Source organism: Dendrobates tinctorius, unplaced genomic scaffold (assembly GCF_039654945.1).
Source record: "Dendrobates tinctorius isolate UK_male_01 unplaced genomic scaffold, ASM3965494v1 ptg000312l, whole genome shotgun sequence".
In the NCBI taxonomy this organism is placed as follows: domain Eukaryota; kingdom Metazoa; phylum Chordata; class Amphibia; order Anura; family Dendrobatidae; genus Dendrobates; species Dendrobates tinctorius.
Genome location: NW_027361979.1, coordinates 3490460 through 3511185, shown reverse-complemented (window position 1 = coordinate 3511185; position 20726 = coordinate 3490460). Strand labels below are relative to the sequence as shown.

At 42.2% G+C, this 20726-nt stretch overlaps 1 protein-coding gene across 2 annotated transcripts in view; it reads right to left on the bottom strand.

Moving 5' to 3' along the window:
* The window catches only part of ELAPOR1 (endosome-lysosome associated apoptosis and autophagy regulator 1), a 402340-nt gene that overhangs the window by 140113 nt on the left and 241501 nt on the right, over window positions 1–20726 (bottom strand). For both annotated transcript variants that reach the window (XM_073561048.1, XM_073561047.1), the window contains exons 11-12: window positions 18524–18614; window positions 18336–18441 (exon numbers count right to left, since the gene is read on the bottom strand). In XM_073561048.1, coding sequence (XP_073417149.1) covers window positions 18336–18441; window positions 18524–18614 — 197 coding nt within the window. The remainder of the gene's footprint in view (window positions 1–18335; window positions 18442–18523; window positions 18615–20726) is intronic.

Genomic DNA, 20726 nt, shown 5'->3' with positions numbered 1-20726 from the left:
CACTGGAACCGCTGTAACCCTCCAACCTACTGTCTCCTTCCCCACCATCCTGTAGAATGTAAGCCCGAAAGGGCAGGGTCCTCTCTCCCCTCTATATCAGTCTGTGATTGTTAGTTTGTTTGCTGTAAGTGATATCTGTAATCTGTATGTAACCCCTCCTTATGTACAGCACCATGGAACCAATGGTGCTATATAAATAATAATAATAATAATAATAATAATAATAATAATAATAATGTGCAGGCCCATCTGAAGTTTGCCAATGAACACCTGGATGATTCTGTGAGTAATTGGGAGAAGATGCTGTTGTCAGATGAGACAAAAACTGGCATTAACTCAACTCACCGTGTTTGGAGGAAGAGAAATGCTGCCTATGACCCAAAGAACCTGATCCCCACTGTCAAGCATGGAGATGGAATCATTATGTTTGGGGGGTGTTTCTCTGCTGAGGGCACAGGACTACTTCACTGCATCAATGGGAGAATGGATGGAGCTATGTAACATAAAATCCTGAGTGACAATCTCCTTTCCTCTGCCAGGACATTAAAAATGGGTCAAGACAATGACACAAAACATACAGCCAACGCAACAAAGAAGTGTCTCAAAAAGAAGAAAATTAAGGTCATGGAGTGGCCTAGCCAGTCTCCAGATCTTAATCCCATAGAAAACTTATGGAGGGAGTTGAAGCTCCGAGTTGCCAAGTGACAGACTTAAAATCTTAATGATTATCTTAATGATTTAGAGATGATCTGCAAAGAGGAGTGGACCAAAATTCCTCCTGACATGTGCGCAAACCTCATCATCAACTACAAAAAATGTCTGACTGCTGTACTTGCCAACAAGAGTTTTACCAAGTAACATAGTAACATAGTTATTAAGGTTGAAGGGAGACTTTAAGTCCATCTAGTTCAACCCATATCCTATCCTAACTTGCCCTAACATGTTGATCCAGAGGAAGGCAAAAAAAACCCATGTGGCAAACAGTAAGCTTCACATTGGGGAAAAAAATTCCTTTCTGACTCCACATACGGCAATCAGACTAGCTCCCTGGATCAACGCAATATTAAGGAAACTGGTGTATATACCCTGTAATATTATACTTTTCAAGAAAGGCATCCAGTCCCTTCTTAAATTTTAGTAGGGAATTACTCATTACAACATCATATGGCAGAGAGTTCCATAGTCTCACTGCTCTTACAGTAAAGAATCCGCGTCTGTGAGTATGCTTAAACCTTCTTTCCTCCAGACGTAGAGGATGCCCCCTTGTCCCCGTCACAGGTCTAAGAGTAAAAAGATCATTAGAAAGGTCTTTGTATTGTCCCCGCATATATTTATACATTGTAATAAGATCACCCCTAAGCCTTCGATTCTCCAAACTAAATAACCCCAAGTGTAATAACCTGTCTTGGTATTGCAGACCCCCTAGTTCCCTAATAACCTTGGTCCCTCTTCTCTGAACCCGCTCCAGTTCAGCTATGTCTTTCTTATACACCGGAGACCAGAACTGTACACAATATTCTAAGTGTGGTCGCACTAGTGACTTATATAGAGGTAAAATTATGTTCTCCTCATGAGAATCTATGCCTCTTTTAATGCATCCCATTATTTTATTTGCCTTTGCAGCAGCTGCCTGACACTGGCCACTAAATGTGAGTCGTCCACCCATACACCCAGGTCTTTTTCAGTGACAGTTTTGCTCAGTGTTTTACAATTAAGCACATAATTATACATCTTGTTCGCTCTTCCCAAGTGCATGACCTTACATTTATCCCCATTAAAGCTCATTTGCCATTTATCAGCCCAAGCTTCTAGTTTACATAAATCCTCCTGTAATATAAAATTGTCCTCCTCTGTATTGATTACCCTGCAGAGTTTAGTGTCATCTACAAATATTGAAATTCTACTCTCTATGCCCCCTAAAAGATCATTAATAAATATGTTAAAAAGAAGCGGGCCCAAAACTGACCCCTGTGGTACCCCACTGCTAACCGTGACCCAGTCCGAGTGTGCTCCATTAATAACCACCCTTTGTTTCCTATCCCTGAGCCAGCTCTTAACCCACCTACACATATTTTCCCCTATCCCCATTGTTCTCATTTTATGTATCAGGCCATGTGCACACGATGCAGATTTGCAGCGTTTCCGCAGCGGATTTTACCGCGCAGAAACGTTGCATATCCGCATTGTGATGTACAGTACCTTTAAAATGAATGAAAAAAACCGCTGTGCAGACGCTGCGGATTTTTCCGCGCGGTTTTCCTGCGGTACAAAATCCGCAGCATGTTACTTCTTTTGTGCGGTTTTCTATCTCCCCTGTTACCAAATCCACAGGGGGAAGACCGCAATGGAAAACCGCACAAAAACCGCATGAAAACCGCGTGAAAAATGGAAGAAATCCGCAGGAAAAATGCAGGTCATTTGACCTGCGGATTTCTTCCATTCTGCACGGAAAAATCCGCAGGGCTCAAAACTCCGTCTGCACTCAGCCTCAACCTTTTGTGTGGCACCGTATCAAAAGCTTTTGAAAAGTCCATGTACACCACGTCCACTGCTTTCCCTTGGTCCAGTCCAGAACTTACCTCTTCATAAAAGCTTATCAGATTAGTCTGACAGGAATGGTCCCTTGTAAACCTATGTTGATATTGGGTCATAAGGTTATTCTTCTCCAGATATTCCAGTATAGTATCTCTTAGAAAACCCTCCAGGATTTTACCCACCGTTGAGGTTAAACTTACTGGCCTATAATTTCCAAGTTCAGTTTTTGTCCCCTTTTTGAATATTGGCACCAGATTTGCTATATGCCAGTCCTGTGGTACAGACCCTGTTATTATGGAATCTTTAAAGATTAAAAATAATGGTCTATCTATGACTGTGCTTAATTCCTGCAGTACTCGGGGGTGTATCCCATCCGGGCCCGGGGATTTGTCAAGTTAAGCGATTTTTAGATGCCGCCGTACTTCCTGCTGAGTTAAGCAGGTGACATTTAATGGAGAATTTTTATCCCTGATCATGTTATCCATCATGGGATTTTCTTGTGTAAACACTGTTGAAAAAAAGTCATTTAGCATATTGGCTTTTCCTCATCCTCATCCACCATTTCACCCAGACTATTTTTAAGGGGAACAACACTATCATTTTTTAGCTTCTTACTATTTATGTAGTTAAAGAATATTTTGGGATTATTTTTACTTTCTCTGGCAATGAGTCTCTCTGTCTCAATCTTTGCTGTTTTGATTTGCTTTTTACAGAATTTATTTAAGCTTCTGTATTTAGTTAATGCCTCATCACTACCTACTTGCTTTAATTCTCTAAATGCTTTATTTTTATTTCTTATTGCGCCCCTTACAGCTCTATTTAGCCATAGTGGTTTCCTCCTATTTCTCGCATGTTTATTCCCATACGGTATATATTGTGCACAGGTCCTATTCAGGATGCTAATAAACGTCTCCCATTTTCTTTGTGTATTTTTATGTCTCAGGATATCGTCCCAGTTAATTGCACCAAGATCATCTCTCATCCGTTGGAAATTTGCTTTCCTGAAGTTTAGTGTCCTTGTAACCCCTCTACTACACATCTTATTAAAGGATACATGAAAACTTATTACTTTGTGATCACTATTACCCAAGTGACCCTCAACCCTTACATTTGATATGCGGTCTGGCCTGTTGGTTAATATTAGGTCTAGCAGTGCCCCCCTCTTGTTGGGTCCTAAACCAGTTGTAAAAGGTAATTGTCTCTCATAGTTGTCAAAAACCTATTACCTTTGCTGGAACTGCAGGTTTCGGTTCCCCAATGTATTTCAGGGTAGTTAAGTCCCCCATAATAATGACTTCTCCTTGAGTCGCAGCTTCATCTATTTGCTTTATAAGGATATTCTCTGTTGCTTCCATTATTTTTGGAGACTTATAACAAACCCCTATCAGTAATTTATTATTTTCCCCCCTCCCCTTATCTCCACCCACAGAGAATCTACATTTTCATTAGATTCATATATATTATCACAAAGGATGGGTTTTAAGGATGATTTTACATATAAACACATGCCTCCCCCTCGTTTATTAGTACGGTCATTTCTGAACAGACTATAGCCCTGTAAATTAACCGCCCAGTCATGGCTCTCGTCCAGCCATGTCTCAGATATCCCCACCATGTCATAATTATGTTCCAACAACATTAACTCCAATTCCTCCATTTTGTTGGCGAGGCTTCTGGCATTAGTATACATGCACTTTATGTATCTCTCTGTAACTCTATTCTTTCTTAAATTATTAACTGTTCTAACCCCACCCTCCATGTCATTATTTGCGCCCAGGTCTCTATCTGCACTGTCTTCCCCTCCTATAAAAGGAATACCCTCCCCCCGTCCCTAGTTTAAACACTCCTCCAACCTTCTAGCCATTTTCTCCCCCAGCACAGCTGCACCCTCCCCATTGAGGTGCAACCCATCCCTAGCGTAGAACCTGTAGCCAACTGAGAAGTCGGCCCAGTTCTGCAGGAACCCAAACCCCTCCTTCCTACACCAATTCCTGAGCCACTTATTAACCTCCCTATTCTCCCGTTGCCTCTCTGGCGTTGCACGTGGTACAGGAAGTATTTCCGAAAATACCACCTTGGAGGTCCTTGCTTTAAGCTTACAGCCTAATTCCCTGAAATCATCTCTAAGGACCTTCCACCTACCTCTAACTTTGTCATTTGTGCCAATGTGCACCATGACCGCTGGATCCTCACCAGCCCCTCCTAGTAATCTGTCAACCCGATCACCGATGTGTCGGACTCGAGCACCAGGTAGGCAGCACACTGTTCGACGATCCCTGTCTTTGTGACAGATTGCCCTATCTGTTCCCCTAATAATTGAGTCTCCCACTACCAGAACCTGTCTGGCCTGCCCTGCTCTCCTATTTCCCCTTACTGAAGCAGACACTCATCCGGCTTTCAGATGGCATGCCTCCTGCAGCAGTGCTACTCCTGCACTAACACTCCCCTCATCTGCCAACTTAGCAAACTTATTGGGGTGTGCCAGATCAGGACTAGCCTCCCTGGTGCTCTTCCCTCTACCCCGCCTTCTAACTGTCACCCAGCTAGCTGCTTCATTGTCCTGCAGCTCCAACCTAGCATCCCCCCCTCATCTATCCCATTGAGCGTCTGCTCAGTGAGCAGAAGACTCCTCTCCATATTGTCTATGGATCTCAGTGTTGCCAGCTGCACATTCAGATCCAGTATCTGGGCTTCCAAATGCACAACGTGCTCACATCTTGCACAGCAATATGCACCCTCGACCAGCTGTTCAAGGATTTCATACATGCGGCAAGACGTGCACTGGATGGCATTGGCAATAGTGGAGCACATCCTAATGGGGATTGCACCAGACAATAAGAGTATTAATTCTTACTTGCCAGAGGGATCAAATACTTATTTCTTCTCACTGCAAAAGTGCAAATATATTTATATAATTTCTACAATCCGATTTTCTGGATATTATTTTTGATTTTCTATCTCTCAATGTTAAAATTAACCTACCCTTAAAATTATGGACTGGTCATGTCTTTGTCAGTGGGCAAACATTCAAAATCAGCAAGGGATCAAATGTTTACTTCCCCCATTGTAATCCAGTTACAAAATTAGAGATTGGTAGCACAATGGCTCAGTGGTTATCATTGGTACTTTGCAGTGCTGGGGTCCTTATTCAAATCCCACCAAGGACAACATCTGCAAAGAGTTTGTATGTTCTCCCTGTGTTTGCCTGGGTTTCCTCTGGGTAGAACGGTTTTATCACACACTCCAAAGACATATTGATAGGGAGTGTAGATTATGAGCCCCAATGGGGACAGTGATAATATATGTAAAGCATTGTGGAATTAATGGAACAATTTAAGTGATTAAAATCAATAAAAATAAAATATTTCATTGATGGGTTCACATAAAAAGCATATCGTCAGTGATTGCATGTCTTGACCTGCATTTCAAGAAATAGAACAGCGTAAACATAGTAAATCCACAGGACAATGTCCACAAATCTCTTGCCAAATAACCTTTGAAGACCTCTACACTGGATCAAAACATTGTTGTGCTTGACTAAACAAACAGCATATAATGGGTTATATTGAGACATGACATTTTTCTTGCATGAAAAAAAGCAAGCAAACCGATTTCCTTCAATTTGTCAGTTTTCACCATCATAGTTTAACCCATTTCTTACCATAGACATATAGGTATGTATAAGGTTGCTTCCCTGTTGTGAATTCGCTTTCTGGCCTCCCTCTGGTTATTACTGAAGGTAGTGGAGCTGGTCAGATCGACAGAGAGGTTGTGAGTTCTCATTCTGGGCTCCCTTTGGTGGTTACTGGAAGTAAAGGAGCTGATCTGATTGACAGAGGCTTGCCACCTGATAATGATGATGACGATTGGAGGTCTGGGGTTTCAGATTGGGATTTAAGACAGCCGACTCGGTCTATCCCTGCTGGTGACTTGCTTCCTGTTCCTCCTGAGGTCTGATTTCTCCAGCTCTCTCCCTGCATGTTCAGCTAAGTGGTTTATTTGTTATTTTGTTTGCATTTAATCTGGTTTTGTCTATCTCTTCTTGGTGCGGGTCAGCCAGCTCCGGCTGGGGCTGTGCTGAATCACTGCCCAAATGTTACAGCTTGTGCCAGTTTGTTTTATCCCCTGTTGGATTGGTCTCTTTTTGCTCTGCTTTCAGAATATACCAGAGTGCTGATATAGTGGGGGGCGAAGTCATGTGACTTCAGTGTTTTTTGCATCAGACGTGTTGGACTTTTTGCAGGGTTTTTTGCGTGATTGCAGTGTCTTTCCTTTCCTGTCCTGTCTAGTCAGTGTGGGCCCCATCATTTGCTCATTTTATTTTCCTACCTGTGTTTGTGTTTTCATCTTGTCTCACCGACAATATATGTTTGGGGGCTATCTATTCCTTTGGGGTCTGCTCTGGGGCAGTTTAGATTTCCCCTTTCTTGCTTTAGGCTTAGTTAGCTCTCCGGCTGTGCCGAGGTGTCTAGAATCATCGTAGGCACGCTCCACGGCTACTGCTAGTTGTGTGGATAGGATCAGGAGTCTGCAATCCACTTAGGTACCAACCTCTCTGGTTTTCTGTGGCTTAGCCTGGACCTGCTCTCCTCCTCGGTGACCCATTCATAGGCTGTAGGCTCCGGTCATGAGCCAGCAACCTTTCCATCACATGTCATCTGATCTGAACTGCTGACATGTGCCTCTAACAGCTGCGTGTCGAATCACGATCCACCCGCTGCTGTTAACATGTAAAATGCCGCTGTAAATATCTGACAACGGCATTTAACATGCATGCGCTAGAAGAACGTTCTAAAGCCTGTCCATCGGCGCCCGTGTCACATAACCGCAGGTCGCCGTTGGGTTGGAATGACAACCCGGGGTCTGCAGGAAATCCTTGCGGTCATCATTGCCAGATAGGTATGAGCGCCACCCAGAAGTTGGCGCTCATAGCAGGTGATCATTTTAGCTACACAGAGCAGAGCATAAGCAATCACATGATTGCACCTTCTAGTCTCCCATGGAGACTACTGAAGGAAATGAAAAGTAAAAATGTTTTTAAAAATATTAAAAAAATAAAATATAAAAGTTTAATTCACCCCTCTTTTGCCCCATTCAAAATAAAACAATTACAAAAAATAAAACATATATATATTTGGTATCACAGTGTTCAGAGTCGCCTGATCTATCAATATATAAAAAGAATTAATGCAAATTGGTAAACGCTGTAAAAAAGGAAAAGTCTAAAACGCCAGAATTATGATTTTTTGGTTGCCGCAATATTGCATTAAAATGCAATAATGGTTGATCAAAAGATCATATCTACACCAAAATGGTATCAATAAAAACGTCAGTTCGGAACGCAAAAATAATCCCTCACCGGGCCCAAATCGCGAAAAATGGAGACACTACAAGTCTCAGAAAATAGCGACTTTTTGTGTACAAAACCCCCCGAAACTTTGGATTTTTCTTAACCACTTAAATAAAAAAGAACCTATACATGTTTGGTATCTACAAACTCATAATGACCTGGAGAATCATAATGACAGGTCAGTTTTAGCATTTAGTGAACATAGTATTAGAAATAAACAAAAAAAACAATTGTGGAATTGCACTATTTTTGCAGTTTCACTGCACTTTGAATTTTTTTTCCCATTTTCCAGTATGGTAATCAATGGTATTGTTGAAAAGTACAACTTGTCTCGCTAAAATACAAGCAGTCACATTGCCGTATTGACGGAAAAATAAAAAAGTTATGGCTCTGGAAAGAAAGAAGGGAAGCAAAATGCAGAAACTCAAAATGGAGAAACCTAAGGTGATGAAGGGTTAACCAGTATTTTTTTGCATATGAGAAGGATTCTTAAGCTTCTATCAAACAAACATGAAAATCGCATGGCACATGGATTGCACACAGATGATATTGAAGTGGTGCCCAATTTTATTTAATAGACCTATAGATTTGCTTTGTCAAGTTTGGACAATGGCTCGGATCAAAATCAGACATCTATCTCTTCACTTAAAAAAAGCAGGTGTGAACAGCCTCAGACACTCAAAGGCAGCAAACTGTTTCTGCCAAGAACACATTTGACTACAAAGGTCCATATACTGTTTTTGAACAGGGGCCCGCTTTGATCTGTCTACCCCAATGCTCTGAGTCCTGTCCCACAGTCAGTTTAGCTCTACATAACAGCCAAGTATGTTATGTTACAGTCACAATACTGAATTACAGCAATACCATAGAAAGAAGTTGCTGTGTCGGCAGCCTCCACAGGTAAAGGGCAGCTGAATTAATCTAAAGGCTGCAGGAATAGTCTGGCTGCATGTCCATTGAAAGGGATAAAAAGCAAGAATAGAACTGGGGGTCAAACAATGCTCACAAGTTAAATGGAAAGCTTCACAATAAGTTCAACAAAACATAGGACATGCTAGTCTTTGATAGACAAATCCATCAGCAGCTTCATATCTTCTATCTGTTGCTGCACTGCTGAGAAATTTGTGTTTTGCTGGAAATTTGTGTTTTACTGGATTATGTGCTCTAGGTGGGACAAAGCACTTTCCGAGACTATGCATCCCAAGGTTGTTAACCCTCCCAGCACCAGCTCTTTAGTTTGATTGCACACTGCAGCAGACACAGAGTCTTCTTCATCAGGACCTTACGGCATATGCACCACCCTGGGAATGGCAATGCTTGCACTTGATCTCTGGCAGGGAAGGCAGGACACGGGAAAAGAGAGTGACCCATCAGTCCCTGACAGAGGAATGCTGCAGGCAGGAGAGTTGGAAGAGCAGACCCAGCTTTGCTGAACTTAGGCTGGTTTCACATTTGCGTTTTTTAGCGCTGGAAAAAAACGCACACCTGCGCATGCGTTTTTTCCCCTATATTTAACATGGGTGCGCATACCTGCGCACTGGTCAGCGCATGTATGCGATTTTCATGCGCTGCGTTTTTTTGGGGTGTGCGTTAGGATTTTCCAGACGCAGCATGTTGCATTTTTTGGCCCTGCAAAAAAGCGCATGCGCACATATGCGCACGTTTTGCGCTAAAAATGGCCATTATAGCCTATGGATGCGCATATGTGCGCACTGGCATGCTCATGTATGCGTTTTTTTGCATATGCGTTTTTTTTTTTAAACCATGGAATTTAGGGGTTTGGGTTAGAGTTAGGGTTAGTTAAGGGGGTTTAGGGTTAGGGTTATGGTCAGGGTCAGGGTTAGGGTTGGGGTTTGGGTCAGGGTTAGGGTTAAGTATGGTTTTGTTAAGGATTAGGGTCATGGTTAGGGTCAGGATTAGGGTTAAGTATGGTTTTGTTAAGGGTTAGGGTCAGGGTTAGGGTTAGGGTTAGGGTTAGGGTCAGGGTTAGGGTCAGGGTTAGGGTTAAGTATGGTTTTGTTAAGGATTAGGGTCAGGGTTAGGGTCAGGATTAGGGTTAAGTATGGTTTTGTTAAGGGTTAGGGTCAGGGTTAGGGTTAGGGTTAGGGTCAGGGTTAGGGTTAGGGTCAGGGTTAGGGTTAAGTATGGTTTTGTTAAGGATTAGGGTCAGGGTTAGGGTCAGGATTAGGGTTAAGTATGGTTTTGTTAAGGGTTAGGGTCAGGGTTAGGGTTAGGGTTAGGGTCAGGGTTAGGGTCAGGATTAGGGTTAAGTATGGTTTGGTTAAGGGTTAGGGTCAGGGTTAGGGTTAGGGTTAGGGTCAGGGTTAGGGTTAAGTATGGTTTTGTTAAGGGTTAGGGTCAGGGTTAGGGTTAGGGTTAGGGTCAGGGTCAGGGTTAGGGTTAGGGTTAGGGTCAGGGTTAGGGTTAGGGTTAGGGTTAGGGTTAGTTAGGGTTTAGGGTTTGGGTTAGGGTTAAGTATGATTTGGTTAAGGGTTAGGGTCAGGGTTAGGGTTAGGGTTAGGGTCAGGGTTAGGGTTAGTAAAGTCATGGTTTGGGTAGTGTGAGGGGCCACCTAAAAATGTTGGAAAAAAACGCAAACGCGGTAAAAACGCGCTAAAAACGCATACAAACGCATAAAAACGCTGCGTTTTTTTCATGCATGCTCATAAAAATGCTTGAAAAAAACGCAGCAGTTGTATGCTTATGTATGCGTTTTTTCAATGCGTTTTTTTGCGGGAAAAACGCGCTGCAAAAAAAAGCAAGTGTGAAACTAGCCTTACAGCTCACTTGTATAAAAAAAAATTGATTATATTTTGAAAATGGATAACACAGAATTCTAAAAGAAAGGTAAGGATTTAATCAAAATTACTGCTACTTTATATAGAGGATATTAGGTTTGTGTATAAAAACCTGACGACAGGTTCTCTTTAACTCCTTTACCACTAAGGGTGGTTTGCACGTTGATTACCATGCAAATTTTTACAATTCCGACCACTGTCAATTTATGAGGTTATAACTCTGGAACGCTTCAGAGGATCCCGGTGATTCTGAGAATGTTTATTCGTGACATATTATATTTCATGATAGTTGTAAAATTTCTTCGGTATGGCTTGCTTTTATTTGTGAAAAAAATGAAATTTGGCGTAAATTTTGAAACATTTTCAAACTTTGAATCTTTATGCCCTTAAATCACTGAGATGTTATACAAAATAGTTAATAAATAACATTTCCCACATGTCTATGTTACATCAGCATAATTTTGGAACCAAATTTTTTTTTTTCGCTAGGAAGTTATAAGGGTTAAAAGTCGACCAGCGATTTGTCATTTTTCCAACAAAATTTACAAAACCATTTTGTTAGGGACCACATCACATTTGAAGTCACTTTGTGGGGTCTATATGAAAGAAGATATTGAAAAGTGACACTATTCTAAAAACATCTAAGGTGCTCAAAACCACATTCAAGAAGTTTATTAACCCTTCAGGTGCTTCACTGGAATTTTTGGCAAAACAACAAACAAACATTTAATTTATTTTTCACAAAAAATTGACTTCAGATCCAATTTTTTTTTATTTTGAAAAGGATAACATGAAAAAATAGTCCCCAAAATTTGTTGTGTAATTTCTCCTGAACATGCCCAATGAGGGAGAAAACCACTGTTTGGGGGCACAGCAGAGCACAGAAGGGAAAGAGAGCCATTTGACTTTTTGAATGCAAAATTTGCTGGAACAAGATGCCACGTCACGTTTGGAGATCCTCTGATGTGCCTAAACAGTGAAAATCCCCCACAAGTGACACCGTTTTCCAAACTAGACCCCTCAAGGAATGTATTTAGATGGATAGTGAGCACCTTGAACCCCCGGGTGCTTCACAGAAGTTTATAACGTTGAGCCGTAAGAATAATAAAATCACATTTTCTACAAAAAAATGTTTTAGCCCCAAGTTTTTAATTTTTCTAAGGGATAATAGGATTTTTTTTTAGATCAAACTGAAGTCCATTAATTCCTGCATGCGCCAATACCCTACATGTAATCAAGAAATATTTTTCAGGCACAATGCAAAGCTCAGAAGACAAGGAACACCAGATTTTACTGTTATGGTTTGCAGGTACCATGACCCACTTAGGAGAGCCCATGAGGTGCCAGAACAGCAAAACCCATTTTACAAACTACACCTCTCAATGAATTCATCTAGAGTTGCAGTGATCATATTAACACCACGGGTGTGTCACAGAATTTTTTACCACTGAGCAGTGAAGGAAAAAGAACTACATTTTTACAATCAAAATTTAGTTTTAGCCCCAGATTTTACATTTTTACACAAGAAGTGGGTAAAAATGCCACCAAAATTTGTCCCACAATTTTTACTGAACATGGCAATACCCCATATGTGGCTGTACAGTGCTACTTAGCCAAATGGAGAGACTAGAGAGGAACAGAGTGCTATTTGCCTCCTTGAGCGCAGATTTTCCTAGAACAGTTTGCAGATTACATATTCAAAGCCCTTAATTGCTAGAAGAGCAGAATCCCCCCTCAAGTGACCCCATTTTGGAACTTATACTCCTTTTGGAATTTATCTACAGGTGTAGAGCTGATTTTGACTCCATGGGTATTTTCCAAAAACAAACAGCAATGAATGATGCCAAGTGAAAATTGCAAACTGCTGCTGTAATGACTAGTACATTGCAGTCACCAGTACATTATGTGCAGCCCGTGATTTTGTAGCCATGCACCCATAAGTTAGGCGGGCTGGCATCGCTTCAGAAATGCCAAACGTGGACGCTGTATGTGGTTTAGGTACTCTGTGGGGCTCAGAAGGGAAGTAGGCATTTGCACTTGGGAGCAGAGAATTATCAGAATTTCTTTTGGAAGGTTATGGAGCCATTTCACTTTTCCAGAGCCTTTGTTCTACCAGTAACATGGAAGCCCCCTATATATCTCCATTAACAGATGTCAGACCTGAGTGAGGACTTGCTTTTTTTGTGGATTGAGGTTTTATTGGGACCATTTTCCATAACATTTAGGATCACAAGAATCTGGCGCCCAACGCTGACCACTTACTTTTGGGTTTCCATCTAAATCTCTGAGTGACGTAATTCAGATGAAACCCCCCGAGGGATGAGGCAGCAGAGTTACTCTGGGCTCAGCCTGGCCTCTGTTCAGCAGTATCCTTCTTTTCAGAAGTGCACTACATTGTGGACAATGACATTTTTATGCAATCCTAAAAAGACGGACACAGCCGTATCACAGGTCAAATGACCTCCACAGTGCCTCCATCTGCCTTATTATAGGGAATCTTCCACCAGAGGTTCCATCTGAGTCACATATTTCAGAGACTTACACATAAACCCTGGTGTATGCGCTCAGCGCCGAGTGCAGGATAAATGTGCGCAGAGCCTGTGATCTTTAGGAGGCAGAATGAAAAAAATGAACAGTAGGTGAAGAATTGGTTTAATTTATTTTTTACGCCATTCCTCATGTGGTATAAGTGATTAGGCGACTTTATTCTTCGGGACAATTTGATTACAGCGATACCAGATTTATATCGGGTTTTAGGTTTGGCTGCTGTCACACACACTAAAAGACGCTTTTTATTGCAAAAAATAGTTTTTCCATCACCACATTTTGAGAACTATAACTTTTCCATATTTTGGCTGACCGAGTCATGTTATGGCTTGTTTCTTGCGGGACAAGTTGATGTTTTATTGGTACCATTTTTGGGCATATGACATTCTTTGCTTTCTATTCCAATTGTTGGGAGGCAGAATGAACAAAAACCAGCAATTCCTTTTTTCGTGGGTGAGGGGGTGGTGGTGTGGGGTGGTTATTACGTTCCGTGTGTGGTAAATTGATCCCTTTATTGTGAGAGCTATAACCTTTTTACTTTTTTGCTGATGGAGCTGTATGGTGGCTTATTTTTTGCGGGACAAGATGACATTTTCAGTGGTACCATGTTTATTTATTTATGATAGCATAAAAGTTTTTTGATAGCATTTTATTCCACTTTTTGTTCGGCGGTATGATGATAAAGGATTGTTTTTTTTGCCTTGTTTTTATTTTTTCATATGGTTTTCAATAAAAAGGGGTTAACTAGTGGCATAGTTTTATAGGTCCAGTTGTAGTGGACGCAGCGATACCAAATATGTGTTCTTTATTCAAATATTTATTTAGAGATAGAATATCTTTTTAAGGCTGTGTGCCCACGTAGCGTTTTTTAAGTTTTTCTGCAGCGCTTTTAGACAAGCGATTCTGCTGCAGAAACCCTTAAGAAAAGCATCCAATTGATTTTTAATTAAAAACGCACATGTTGTGCCAATGGTGCGTTTTTAACCGCTGCGGAAACGTTAGCAGTTAAAAACGCAGCATGTTCATTAATTTTGCGGAATCGCGTGCGATTCCGCATACCATAAATTATTCTGGCAAAAACGCTTAGGAAAACGCATGCAAAAACACTTGAAAAACGCTTACAGGTTTATTCTGCTTCAGAAACGCTATGTGGGCACATAGCCTAAGTTTATTATTTTTGATTTTTTGCAATCTAAACAATTGTTTTTTATTACTATTTTTTTTTTTTTTAACTTTTTTTTACTTTGTCCCACTATGGGACAATCATTTTTTGCAGACTGATCACTTCTACAGCATGGAGATGTGTAGAAACTATCAGCTCTGCACTTACAGAGAGACTTGCTGATCATGCACTGCACATGATCAGGATGTTTCCTTGCTCTGGTGACCCGGATGTCGTTGTGACGACATCCGGTCATCATGGCGACATCCGGTCATCATGGCAACGATCGAGACCTCGCATCATGCCATGGGGTCTCCGATCCAAAGGCAGAGGGGTCATCAGCCCTCTTTCGGCACCCAGAATGCTGCAATAGTGTTCGATCGTAGTATTTCGGGAGTTTAAGTGCCGGAAGCGGTCTGTGACCACTCCTGTCACTTAGTGCCTGGTGTCAGCTGTCAGAACCAGCTGACACCTGGCAGCGATTACCATCACACCATCCGTGTGTGCAGGTGATCGTGCAGAAGTAATAATCAGTGGGTGGTTAAATAGGCCCAGGGCCCCAGGGCACATGGACAGATTATTACCTCTGATGTCAGAAGTCTGTCGCCAGGTTTTTAGCTATGCAATCTGAGATCACGTGAATACGTAATAAAGATCTTTTTGTAAAAACTTCTTTAATGGAATACCATAGCTCCCAACCGTCCAGTTTTCCGTGGGACAGTCCCGATTTTGCCCCGTCCACCCGCTGTCCCGCCCAGGACTTTTTTTCCCCGCACTGCAGGGAGATAAGCCGCACGCCCCCATGCACCGACCCCATCCTCGCCCTCCCAGAGACACACCGCAGCCCTCACAGCCTGCAACAACGTCGCTAGGCTGTGTTCTCTTCTGTGGCACAGGACCTGTGATGAGGTCACAGGAGGGGAGGAGTCAGGGGTCACATGATCAGGAGCCTCAGTGTAGGCAGGACTCTGCTGTGCTGGTCGTCATTGTGCTGGATGAGGGAAGTTTATGTGTAGGGTCAGGAAGGGTTTACAGGGTGGATGTAGCAGAGCCGTGTGTGTACAAGGTGTACTGAGAGGAGCCGAGTGTGTGCGAGGTGTGCAGAGCCAAGTGTGTGCGAGGTGTACGGAGCGGAGCCGAGCGTGTGCGAAGTGTACGGAGCGGAGCCAAGTGTGTGCGAAGTGTACGGAGCGGAGCCATGTGTGTACGAGGTGTACGGAGCGAAGCTGCGTGTGTACGAGGTGTATGGAGTGGAGCCGCATGTGTACAAGGTGTACGGAGCAGAGCCGCATGTGTACAAGGTGTACGGAGCAGAGCCGTGTGTGTACAAGGTGTACGGAGCAGAGCCGTGTGTGTACAAGGTGTACGGAGCAGAGCCGTGTGTGTACAAGGTGTACGGAGCAGAGCCGTGTGTGTACAAGGTGTACGGAGCAGAGCCGCGTGTGTACAAGGTGTACGGAGCAGAGCCGCGTGTGTACAAGGTGTACGGAGCAGAGCCGCGTGTGTACGAGGTGTAGGGCCTGAGCCACGTGTGTACGAGGTGTACGGAACGAAGCCCTGTGTGTACGGAGCAGAGCCGCATGTATGGGGTGTATGGATTGGAGCTGTGTGTGTATGGAGCAGAACCGCGTGTGTACGAGGTGTATGGAGCAAAGCCATATGCAGGGCCGGCCCGAACGTATAGGCGAACTAGGTGGCCGCCTAGGGCGCCGACCCAAAGGGGGCGCCAGAGAAAAAATAGAAAAAAATTATAAAAAATCTTTTCAAAAGGCAAAAAGTTTTAGGGATGGAAAGAAAAGTGTACATATTTAAGGGCAAATATGACACAAGAGAGGTTGGTTGGGTTGGCAACAATTTCGATCTGAAGTTGCTAAACAAATTAATCTCGGTGACTTAGTGTCATCCTTTTCAAAAAAAAAGGCAAGGAAACAAAAATTTTTATTACCTATGGTCGTTTTTGTTTTGTGTTATTGATTACTTTGCATATATTTGTCCTATACAACTTCTCAGAAGATTAAAGAGTTAGGAGAGAGTTAATCATTGTTGTTGTGGTTTATTTTGCTCCTAAATTTATATCCCAAGTTTTCATCTACTGCCAAGAATAGTAGGGGCGCAACAAAATAGTTTCGCCTAGGGCGCCGTAATCTCTTGTACAGAGCATGGCCGCATGTGTGCGAGGTCTACGGAGTGGAGTCATGTGTGTATGTGGGGTGTACGCAGCGGAGCCGTGTGTGTACGAGGCATACAAAGCAGAACCGTGTGTGTATGAGGTGTCCGAAGCCGTGCGTGCACAAGGTGGGGAGCATTCATACCTCCCAACCATCCCAGATCCAGCAGGACAGTCCCGATTTTGAGTCTGCCCCACTGCCCCAGCCGGGAGGTTACTTTTCCCACGGACACAGGAGTAGACTGTGGAGCCCCGAGGAGCACTTTAAAATTTGCACGTGACGTTTCACCGGAAGTGACATGCTGGAAGCTGACCGGAAATTAGGTAATTTTTGAGGAGATTGTGACGGAACCATGGAGGCACTTCAGGGGATGCTTCAAATCCATCACCGTGTCCTTCTCCGACAGCGTGGACAGCGGGATCGCCTTGGACTTGGGGATGTTGGCCATCTGAGCGGATCATGATACGTCCTGGATCGGGAGGCTCAGGTGGACACTTCAATGTGAGCCGGGCTGCTATAGTATCTTTATTTCTTTCTCTCTCTCTTTCCCCTCTTCCTTTCTCTCTCTCCCTGTTCTTTCTTTCCCCTCTCTCTTTCTGTCTCTAATCTTTCTTTCTCTCTCTGTTCTTCCTTTCTCTCTCTGTTCTTTCTCTTTCCCCTCTTTCTTTCTCTCTCTCCATTCTCTTTCCTCTCTTTCTCTGTTCTTTCTTTCTCTGTTCGCTCTTTCTTACTTTCCCCTCTTTCTCTCTCTCTAATCTCTTTCTTTTTCTCTGTTCTTTCTTTCTCTGTTCTTTCTCTCTCTCTGTGCTTTCTTTCCCCTCTTTCTTTTTCTCTCTGTTCTTTATTTCTTTCCCCTCTTTCTTTTTCTCTCCCTCTGTTCTTTCTTTCCCCTTTCTTTTTTTCTCTCTCTATGTTCTTTTTTTCTGCCCACTCGTTCTCTCTCTCTCTGTTCTTTTTATTTCTCTCTTCTTCCTTTTTCTCTGTTCTTTCTTTCTCTCTCCCTCTCTGGTCTTTCTTCCCCCTCTTTCTTTTTTTCTGTCCCCTCTTTCTATCTGTTCTTTCCTTCCCCTCTTTGTTTCTCTGTTCTTTCTTTTGTTCTGTTCTCTTTCCCCTCTTTCTCTCTCTCTAATCTTTCTTTCTCTGTTCTTTCTCTCCCCTATCTCTCTGTTCTTTCTTTCCCACCTTTGGTTCTCTCTTTCTTTCTCTCTCCCTCTGTTCTTTCTTTCCGCTCTTTTTTCTCTTTGTTCTCTTTCTTTCTTTTCCCTCTTTCTTTCTCTAATCTTTTTCTCCCTGTTCTTTCTCTCTCTTTGTCCTTCCTTTTTTCCCTGTTCTTTCTTTCCACTCTTTCGTTCTCTCTGTTCTTTTTTCTGACCCCTCTTTCTTTCTCTATGCTCTTTCTTACTTTCTCTGTTTCTTTCTCTCCTTTTTTTCCCTGTTCTCTTTCTTTCTCTCTCTCTCGGTTCTTTCTTTCCCCTTTCTTACCATCTCTGTTCTTTCTCTCTGTTTTCTTTTTTCTGTCTCTCTGTCCTTTCTTTTCCTCAGTACAAGTCAATGTGCCAACAGTATCAGCCACTGTGCCCATAATGCCAGCCACTGTGCCCTCAGTACCAGTCAGTGTGATCAGCAGTGCTAAATGGGTGTGGTTGTGATTTGTAGTGAAATGGGTGTGGTAGGGGCATGGCCTGAAATTTGCAGCAGCACGCTGAGCGTGCCGCAGCCTTAGTCCCTCTTTCCCTTCTTCAAAAGTTGGGGGGTATGTAATACATAAAACATACCTTCATAAAGAAAAGCTGGCAGCTCACTGAACATTTCATATCAAACACAAATGTAATCCGTGACACCTCATCACTTTCTCCACTTTCAGATAATTGCTGTGGGGAACTGACGAAAAATAGGAAAGAAAATGAGAAAATGAAATGCCAATAAAAGTGTTTTTTTTTTTATCTGGGTTAACTATAATTACCTGAAGGCAGGAATATTCATTGTGAGTATCATATAATCATTATCTGATGACCCGGCAGATGTGTATATATAATCTCCAGCCACTTCCCACCCTGTAAAACAAAGCTGAATGTTTGCCTTCAAATGGACATTCCTATCCTGTAAGGTTGGTTTACAAAGTTTCATAGACTTGTTTGTACTTTTAATAAATGTTTCCTTTCAGTTTGACGCACTTGACCAAAGCATTGGTAACACTAGTCCTGGGTATAAGGCGTTTCACTAGTGTCCCAGAAAGCACATATTTTAAAGCTAGCCGTGAAAGGAGCCTCGGCCACTGTCAGCTTCCTTTCAAATTTATGACAGACAGATTTTGGTCACATCAGTCAGAAACAAAAATGAACATCAGCACCAAAGACCTGATCAGCACCAAAGATCCAAATCGGCACCAAAGACCATTCAGCTCAAAGGGCCATCACCAAATGGAAGCTCATATGCAAATGGTAAGCATGGGTTTTTGGAAGACAAGAGGGCACTGTAGTAAGAATATGGTCATGAAAGCATTGTGGCTGTCGTGAAGACATTTACAACAGAATTTCTTCCAAAGGAAGCAAGGTTCAAATGTGAAGCATCTAGTCTGTCATGGGAGGTGTTTGTTCTAAGGAGTGGAATTTGTTCAGCAAACTCTGAAAAATTGGTAGCAAGCTTAGATCTCATATAGATGCCTAAACTAGTTAACCAGTAAAAAACAAACTGGTTTTCATCAATATTTGGTCAGCGTGTCAGTTTTCACAATCAGAATTTAATCAGTGATTTTCTCATAAGCAAAAAAAAAAAATTCCAAGGTTTTTCCTAGTCATTACAATAAACAGCACTTGGAATACACACATGACATCTAATAATAATCTTTATTTATAAAGGGCCAACATATTCCACAGCGCTTTACAGTTTAATAATTCATACCCAACTCATAAGTAACAACGTTAAACATAATAGCATCTGCATATAGATTTTCATGGACTTATGTCCATTTTGTTGGCAGCGGATTATTCAGGATACTCTCCAAGTGTGTGACAACAGAGCTTCTTTATTCAGGAACAAAACAGGAACAACATATGATAAGCTTAACAGATCAGGAATAAATCATTTGTGTCTACATCTGAGCAGCATCTACAGCAGACTGCTTCTCTCATACACAGACACAGGAAGAATAGGAAACACAATCACATGCTATCCCTGTGTGAGCCTCTGGGAGTTTTTTTTAACTTTATGAACAGCATACAAATTTAGCAACCCAGCACCTATAGACAGGAATGGAGTTGTGGCACCAAACATATTCCAACACCCCCACTCAACCATCTACTTATCCTGTTGGTCCCATTGTGGTTCTGAAATCCACAAACTTGGCTCTTGATAATGGCTTTGTCATACCATCAGCTATCATCTTGTCAGACTCGCAATAAACTCGAGTACATCACGTTCCATCAAGTCATGTAAGTGGTAATGTTTTACATCAATGTGTCGTTATACTAATATTCTCACTCCTGACAAGTTTAATACATCCTTGGTTGAGTGAATGGCTTGCCGAAATCTTTCAAAAGTTGTTTCAACCAAATTACTTCTTGACTTGCATAAGCAGCAGACATATATTCTGCTTCTTTAGAAGATAATGCGACTGACACTCGTTTTCTGCTTGACCAAAAAAGTGAATTTTCTCCTAACTTGAACAAGTAACCATTTGTTGATTTCCGATCGCTTGAATCTCCAGCCCAATCTGCATCCACATAACCTCTGAGAGTGAGATCTCCTGATGCAAATATCTTACGATTTAGCCTTTGAGTTTCTTTAAGATATTGAAGAATTCTCTTAATTTCATTCCAGTCTCTTTGGTGTGGCTTGCTTACACATCGGCAGAGAATTCCGACTGAGGCTGTGATATCCGGACGAGTTGTGGCTGCTATGTACAGAAGCACCCCCCACTGCTTATCTATAACTCTAATTGCTGGGTAGCAGATCTTCTCTTTCTAACTTTAAGTAGGACGGATCCATTGGTGTTGACGCACCTTTGGCTTCTGACATTCCAAACTGGTTTAGGATTGCGGAAATTTTAGAACTTTGGTTGAGAAGAAAATTCCTATTTTCCGCTCTCTGGATTTGGATTCCCAAATAATGTGTCACATTTCCAAGGTCTTTAGTCTCAAAGTGCTGGTTAAGAATTTCACCTAGCT